The sequence below is a fragment of the Quercus lobata genome, chromosome 12, assembly GCF_001633185.2.
Source record: "Quercus lobata isolate SW786 chromosome 12, ValleyOak3.0 Primary Assembly, whole genome shotgun sequence".
NCBI classification, from domain to species: Eukaryota; Viridiplantae; Streptophyta; class Magnoliopsida; order Fagales; family Fagaceae; genus Quercus; species Quercus lobata.
The window spans coordinates 23,349,418-23,357,985 of NC_044915.1; the positions used below are offsets into that span (position 1 = coordinate 23,349,418).

General features: G+C 33.1%; 1 protein-coding gene across 1 annotated transcript; it reads right to left on the reverse strand.

Moving 5' to 3' along the window:
* Positions 1-4,368: 4,368 nt before the first annotated feature.
* Positions 4,369-8,232, reverse strand: LOC115970417 (zinc finger MYM-type protein 1-like). Its single transcript, XM_031090055.1, has 4 exons — positions 8,104-8,232; positions 6,007-6,109; positions 5,060-5,521; positions 4,369-4,940 (listed from the first exon to the last, which is right to left on the reverse strand). The coding sequence occupies exons 1-4, from the start codon at positions 8,230-8,232 to the stop codon at positions 4,369-4,371; spliced, it is 1,266 nt and encodes a 421-aa protein (XP_030945915.1).
* Between the last annotated feature and the right edge of the window lie 336 nt (positions 8,233-8,568).

Here is an 8,568-nt window from a genome sequence, read left to right on the forward strand (position 1 = left end):
TTTAAGTTGATACCCCTATCAGTCAATGAGCATGGTGTGAATAAGAGCAATCATGTTTGTTGTTGAACCTTCGATGTTTATTGCAATTTATTCACTATTTTGGGTTATTATACACTTTCTTAAAATTTAAATATGTATCTCTTTTCTTTCATGACCCCCATACAATATTTTGTTTTATTGAAAGTTAATAATGATTGGATGAACAACTTCACTTCTTACAATGCCATGGTCAATATTGCAGATTAACTAGTTATACCTAAGCTTGATTGATTGCCATTTCTTTAGTTACTTAAATGAGTTACATCTTTGATCTCTCCCAGTAGTGCTAATCTTTTATTACAACAAAGACACATTTGGCAATTGGAAATGTTAACGTTTGGTCCATAACTCTTCACCCTAAATTTAATTATCAAAATATCATTAACACCAAAATTTAACTAAAAAGAGTCCAATTAATAAAAATTCTATTAACCTAAATGCAAATTCTCAAGTCAACTTCTTTCTCTCGTCCTTACAGCCAACAGTTCAAACTTTGCTGCAATTGTTCTTTGATAATACTACTAACAAAATAGAGAAACCAAATTCTAAAAATGAAAATACCTAAACTAAAAAGCCACACAATCAACTAAAATTTAACCAAAATCAAAACTAAAAAACCAAAAATTTAACTACAAATATTTACACAAAAATTACTACAAAATAGAAATGAGAGATAGAGAGACTTACCTTGCTTTGGGTAGGGGTTGCAGTTTTGGGTAGTATTTTTAGGTTTGAAATTTTGGAAAAGAAATGGTGGGATTTGAGTAAAGAAGAAGAGATGAGGAGGGGAAGTGAATTAAGGAGAAGTGGCCATGTGGGGAATGGGGTACCCAAAAGGGTGGGGTGGAGATGGGCGAATGGGAAGAGCAAGGGGATGGTTGAGAAAGGAATAAGGGAAGCCACGGCATGGATAGTGGAGGTTGGTGGCATGGAGGGTGGAGATCGGCGACGTGGAGGTTGGAGCTCATCGACAGCGGGATGGGTAGAAAGATCCGAGAGAGAGAGAGAGAGAGAGAGAGAGAGAGAGACCAAAGTGGTGGGAAGCTGAAAAAAATGGGAAGTTTGAAAATTTTTAAGTGGTGAGAAGGACTTATTATGGCGACAATGACACTTATTGCAGTAGTTAAAAACTGCTATAATAATTTTTAAACCTATTATGGCGACTATTTTACTTATTGCAACGAGTTTAAACTGCCACAATAAGTCAAACAATTTTCCAATATTTTTTTAAAAATTTGAAAACTTGGTTTTTTACTTCAGACCTATAGCAGTAGTTTTAAAGCCGCCATAATAGGTCTTTAAAATAGAAAAAAAGGTCCCAACTTAATGAGCTATTACAGCGGTTTTAAAACCGCTATAGTAACTCTTTCAAATGAAAATTTTTCACTTTAATTGGACTACCTATTACGGTGGTTTCCTAACCGTTCAATAGGTATTACTAATGTAATGACCTATTGCAGCGATATAAAAACTGCCATAATAGGCCATAATTTTTTTTTTCTTTTATTTTCCTACATATGAAAATAAAAGAAAATAATTTTTTTGGTACGCATTTGAATTTTTTTTTAATTTAGATAAGTGAGAAAAATGTTGGCGGATAACTTTATATTCTAGAATTATGCCAATTTATCTTGGATAATCTCATCAAAATTGTGCCAATTACAGCGTTATCTTCCAATCATTACCCCCCCCCCTACCCTAAACCTAAAAAATGACCGAAATACCCCCTAAACCTAAAAATGACTAAAATATCCCAAAACCTAAAAAAATTACTGAAACACCCCTGAAACCTTAAAAATGACCAAAATACCCCCTAAGTCTAAAATAATGACCAAAAAGCCCCCTAAACCAAAAAAATGGCAAAAATACCCTTAAAACCAAAAAAATGACCGAAATACCCCTAAAACCTAAAAATGACCAAAATACTCCCGAAACCAATAAAATGATCAAAATAGCCCCTAAGCCTAAAAAAGGACCAAATATCCCCTAAGCCTAAAGAATGACCAAATTACCCCCTAAACCTAAAAAATGACCAAAATACCCCTAAAACTTAAGAAATGACTAAAATAATACTAAAACCTAAAAATTACCAAAATACCCTCAAAACCTAAAAAAGTGACCAAAATACCCTCAAATACCCTCGGTCATTTTTTAGATTTATGAGGTATTTTGGTTAATTTTTACGTTTTGGGGGTATTTCGATCATTTTTTAGGTTTCATGGTGATTTCGGTCATATTTAGGTTTCAGGAGTATTTTAGTCATTTTTTAACTTTCGGTGCTATTTCGATAATTTTTTAGGTTTTAGGGGTATTTCAGTCATTTTTTATGTTTAGGAGGAATTTTGGTCATTTTTGCACTTTCAAGGGTATTTCTGTCATTTTTAGGTTTGGGGAGTGTTTCATTCATTATTTAGGTTTCAGGGGTATTTCAGTCACTTTTTAGGTTTTAGGGGTGTTTCGGTCATTTTTTAGGTTTCGGGAATATTACGATCAATTTTTTATGTTTAGGGGGGTATTTTGGTCATTTTTTAGGTTTAGAGGGGTATTTGATCTTTTTCTAGGTTTCGAAGGTATTTTGGTCATTTTCTAGGTTTGGGGGGTATTTCGGTCATTTTTTAGGTTTAGGGGGGCATTTTGGTAAATTTCAGCTTTCAAAGTTGCCTATATCATTTTTTAGGTTAAGGGGGGTATTTTGGTCTTTTTAGTGGTTTTGGGGTATTTTATAGTTGGGTGATTTGTAGAAGTGATACTTAGGTCGTAATTGGGTCTAATTGGGTACCTAGTTAAAACCCAATAAACATTAATGTGAATTGGGTTTAATTAGGTTAATACCTATTTAGCCCAATTAATAACTAGGTAGGGTTGGGTCTTATTTAAGTGGGTGAGTTTGGGTGGGCAAATGGGTTTGGTATTTTGGCCATTTTTTAGGTTATGGTTTCAGGGGTATTTCAGACATTTTTATGTTTAGAACAGTATTTCAGTCATTTTTTAGGTTTAGAAGGGGTATTTTGGTCTTTTTTTAGGCATCAGAGGTATTTGTGTCATTTTCTAGATTTCAGAGATATTTTGGTCATTTTCTAGATTTCAAGAGTATTTCAGTAATTTCTTAGGTTTAGGAGGGTATTTTGGTAAATTAAAGGAAGAGCCTCTAAAAACACGCGTGAGCGCGTGCTCAGAGACTAGTCCTATTTAAAAGAGATATTAGTACTGAGGCAACTAAACAGGTGCCCCAATTATATGCACTTCTTAAACATTTGTTAGTTTTAGTTGCAAATTGTTTTGAAAATAAATTAATGACTTTTAATTTTAGAAACATGTGAGGTTGGGTCATCTTACAAATGGAATAGAGGACAAACAAACAATTGAACTAGGTTATTTTAAAAACAAAAAATACAAATTCTAAAACCTATAGCTACGGTTTTAAAATTGCCTAAATAGGTATTCTAAATGAGTAAGTCTATAGTTGCGGTTTTAAAACCATTAGAATAGGTGATATTACAAAGTTAAAAAAAAAAATAGAAATTATTATTATTATTATTATTTATGCCCTATAACGGCAATTTCTAAATGGCCAGAATTAGTGGCGGAGCCAGGAATTTAGGTTAAGGGGGACAAGATTGAAAGTAAAAAATTAATCAATATTAATAACAAAATAAATAAACAACTATATGATAATGTAATTGTCATACAGAATCTAACATAAAATGTAAACTTTAATTTATTTTTTCACACCTAGCTTATTTTACTCAATTGCCCTCAACGATTTTTCATATTTTGAAACTGTTGCATGATTTCTTCACACTCAATAGTCTTGAATATATCTTTCTCAATATATGTGACTAAGCAATCATTCATCCACCGATCTCCTATTCGATTACATAATCGATTTTCAATTATGTTCATTGCTAAAAAAGCTCTTTCAATAGTAGCTTTTGCAACTGGTAAGATCAATGCCAAAGTCACTAATGAGTAAAACAATGGATATGAAACATCATTTTTCATTTCTACCATCTTTTCAGCAAGCTGTCCAATTCCTTTAAGTGCTGAAAACTCTTCAGTGGACCGCATGTCATGGATGTATGTCTTAAGTTGGTTATTCAAGAAAGAAACTTAAACTGTTGAAAAATCACTTGGATAAAACTAAGCAAGCCGAAGCAATTTCTCCTTGTTGAATGCTGAAAATAAGTTATTTGGGTTCAAACACGCAACACAAAGTAATAATTTAGAATTTTCAAAACAATTATCAAGTTCCTGAAGTTGCATATCTATAACAATATAAAAAAGCTCCACTTGATAATGATGTGAATTTTTCATGTTTTGAGCTTTTTGTCATGGCCGAGGTTGATATAAATCATCCATATCAGGAACATTAATATTATTTTTTGCACAAAATGCAGAAACCTCCTCTACCAAAGAGTTCCACTCATCATCTCCCATGACCTGTAAACATTGCTTTGAAATGTCAACCAACTTCATAGCATTCATAATATCTTGATCTTTTCGTTGTAATGCCTGTGACAACTCATTACTTATGCCAAGCACACCTTTCATCAAATGTAAATCAAACACGAATTCAAATGTTTGGAGTAAACCAATTAAGATATTTGCTTCTGCTCTCTTATCAGAATCTAAACCATCTTCTATAATAGTTTCAATCACATCAATTACAGAAGAAAACATATGAATGAAATTAACAGGTGCACCATAATGAGAACTATAATGTGTATCTCCAAGCCTTTTTAAACTCATTTCTTGATTCAAGCCACGACCAGTTGGAATTTCATTATTTTTTAGTGCTTCTATAACTTCAGCACTATGTTTTTCGCGAAGAATATCACAACGTTTGCATGATGCTCCAACAATATTGAATACCTTTGCAACCAAGTTAAAAAGGTTGCAATCTGGATGTGATTTTTTGCTATTGCAACTAATGTTAGTTGAAGCCGATGTGCAAAGCAATGGACATAATAGGTAGAAGGATTATCTTTCAAAATAAGAGTTTTTAGTCCATTTAACTCACCTCGCATGTTGCTTGCCCTGTTGTAGCCTTGTCCCCTCAATCTACTAATGCTTAAGCTATGTTTATTAAATACTTCCTCAATTGCACTCTTTAGTGTCACTGCTATTGTATTATTAACATGTGTAATGCCTAAAAAGTGCTCATTCACATTTCCCAATTTGTCTACATAATTCAAAGCAATTGCCAATTGTTCTTTAGTAGATATATCACGTGATTCATCAACTATAATAGAAAATAATGAGTCTCCAATATCTTTAATAATAACATTTATTGTCTCAACAACTGCAACATTTGCTATTTCTTTTTGGATATTAGGAGAGGTCATTTGATGATTTTTAGGAGCATTTTCGAGGACTGTCTTATCAATTTCTTCATTATGCTTTGCAAGAAACCATAATAATTCAAGAAAATTTCCTTGATTATTGGAGTCTTTAGATTCATCATGGCCACGAAATGCTAATCCTTGCCATTGTAGAAAACAAATACAATCCACTAATGCATTCAAACGAGTTCGATATTCCCTTTTCTCAACATCCGATCGCTTGTTTATAACTATTTGAATACTTTGTCTCTGGTTTAACAAAGCTTCACATTTTCTTTGAGCTATATTATGTGCGCTGTTGTGATCCCCAACGTGATTCTGTAATTTCTCATTTTTTTTCCAATTTCTGAATCCTTAAGTAACAAATGAGTCTCCCCTTCCTTGATCACCAGTATCAGGTCGAAATAGATAATAATATAGACAATATGCAACATCTTTCGTAATACTATATTCCAACTAACTAGGTTATTCTTTGAACCACAATGGAATAAATCGACGCTTTGTTTTGCCAAATTGACTTTGTGGAAAATCATGGTCAACTGGTTGACAAGGTTTATTTTGTAGATAATGCCTTCTAATTTGATTTCTTTCATTAGGATGATAGTTAGAAATTTTATTCTTAAACCAGGATCTGTGGGAAGATTTGTAACGTCCACTTCGATACGAGTTCGTTTAGGATTTGATCTGGACTCATTATTATGATCAGGATTTTCCATAATGTCAATTAACTACAAATATAAATGTCATAACATTAAAATAAAGAAAAAAAATTACCAATTTATTATTAAGAATAATGAAATTAAGAGATAATTATAAATGCAAATAGTTTAAATATATAATTTGAATTATAAATTTATGGTTTAGAATAGTCAAATCAAGAAATCTTTCTAAATATAAACAAAGCAAGAGTATTAAGAGTATGCACACATGTGAATATTTGAACGTGTGACTTAAAAACCCAACTTGAATGCTTTTAAAAACTCCATAGAATTTCTGAGGTCCAAATTGAAAGAGATTGGTATTAAAAAAGAAATTTTTTTTCTTTTTAATGAGAGGCGTGCTTTGTTTGCATTATATATACATTTTTTTTTCCAGAGTTCTATGCTAGTACTGATTCCTATTCCGTGAAGGTCAAGGTTGTTATTTTTTATTTTTTTAATCATTACCAAGTGGGACCCATGGTTTTATTTTCTAGTTGTAGACTTGTAGTACGGCTTTGTCTAGTCCATCAAGCTTTGTGTTCAAACTACTATTCAATAAATCAATGTAAAGATTTCTTTTTTCAATCATTACTAAGTGGGACCCAATGGAGAATTCTTTTTTTCTTTTTTTTTTGTCTTTTGTGTTAGGGGGAAAATAAGATATTTTAGGTCATTATAATATTATTAGTGAAAAAATTTTAAAGTTCAGGAGGGGCACCTATCCCCCCCCCCCCCTCCCCTGGCCAAAATAGGTATTAATAAAGAAGCCTATAACGACGGTTTTAAAACTGCTAGAATGGATATTCAAAATGAAGAAGCCTATAGCGGCGGTTTTAAATCTGCTGGAATAGGTTTCACATATGAAGAACCCTAAAACAGCAGTTTTACAACCACCAGAATAGGTTAGTTTAAAAACAAAAAATGAAGAAGCCTATAGCGGCGGTTTTAAAACTGCCGAAATAGATTAGTTTTTAAAAAAAATGAAGAAACCTATAGCGGCAGTTTTAAAACCGCTTGAATAGGTTTTACATATGAAGAACCCTAAAGCGACGATTTTAAAACTACTGGACTAGGCTATTTACCAAAAAAATTTTTTTTTGAAATTTCATTCCTATAGCGGCGGTTTTAAAACATCGTAATAGGTCAATCTACACTAGTGGTTTTGAAAACCTTCGCTATAGGAGACCTATAGTAGAAGTTTAAAAAGCATTAAGTTTAAATTGTCGTAATAGGTCAACCTATAGTAGTGCTTTTAGAAACCGTTGGTAGGACAAGTTTCTAAAAGCGCTGCTATAGGTCTCTTATAGCGGCGGTTTCAAAACTACCAGGAAAAAAACACTGTTGTAGGACAAGTTTTTTGTAGGTTAGTTTGAATTGCAGCTAATGTAATTTCTTAATTTTTACACCATTTTTAAACCATTAATTCCACTGCATGCAATTCTACACTCAACAGCGGTCAAAATGTCAAATACTCTTATCCATGTCAGTTATTTCCCCGAAACAGTGGCGGCGCCACGTTATGGTTAGGGTGTTCCCAGGAACACCCTGACTTGAAATTTTTTTTTTTTTTTTATATATAATAATTAATTTTTTTATTTGTTCATCCTTAAAATAAAAATTAGGAACACCCTAATAAAAATTAGGAACACTCTCCAATTAAAAGAAAAATTTTATTTGTTCTCCTTTCAAGGAAAAAAAAAAAGCCCAAAAAAAATTTTGAACTAAAATCTGAAAAAAAAAAAAAAAAAAAAATTGTAACAGATGAAATGGCAAGCCCACGGATTTCTAAAAAAAAAAAAACGGACGGCAAGCCAACCAACATCAAGCCCACAGCAAGCCCAACAGTAGCAAACCCACGGATTCTCAAAAAAAAAAAAAAAAAAAAAAACAATCAAACCCCAATAAAGGCTAAAGCAAACCCTAAGCTCCAGAATCTCCTTCACGGTCCACTAAGATCCTTTGCCATACTTGTCAAAAAAAAAAAAAAAAAAATCCTTCGCCGTAGACCTAGGCTTCATCACCTTAGCGATCTCGATGACATCGTCGAGCGAGATGTTACCGTTGTGCTTGATGTTCTTCGTCTTCTTCCGGTCGCGCTCCGGCTCCTTCAGCACCTTGATGACTAGTGCTGCGGCGGCGGAGGGCACCATGAACACCTCACACCTTGGCTTGACGGTTCTAGACCGTTAGCTTGATCATCACGCGGAGATCGGCGACGGCATAAGCGAGATCGGCGACGGTATTTCAGTTCTCTTTCCTTTTCCGGTTTTCCCTATCTCATCTCTACTCTGACTCTGACTCTCTCTCTCTCTCTCTCATGCTCGATTCTCAGTCTGAGTGTCTGACTTGTGTGTTTAGAGTTTAGACTTATCTTTTCACGATATAATTATATAAATTGCTTAACTTTTCTGCTTTTGTCTTTTTTTTTACCATATAAATTGCTTAGTTTTTTACTGTTTGTCTTCTTTTTGACAATATAAATTCAT

Coding starts and splice junctions, on each gene's coding strand:
- LOC115970417 (XM_031090055.1), bottom strand. CDS start 8,232: ATGGTGCCCTCCGCCGCCGCAGCACTAGTCATCAAGGTGCTGAAGGAG. Junction 6,110..8,103: donor ATGTCATCGAGATCGCTAAG/GTGATGAAGCCT, acceptor TTATATTTGTAG/TTAATTGACATTATGGAAAA. Junction 5,522..6,006: donor AAATCTTCCCACAGATCCTG/GTTTAAGAATAA, acceptor TACAATGGCAAG/GATTAGCATTTCGTGGCCAT.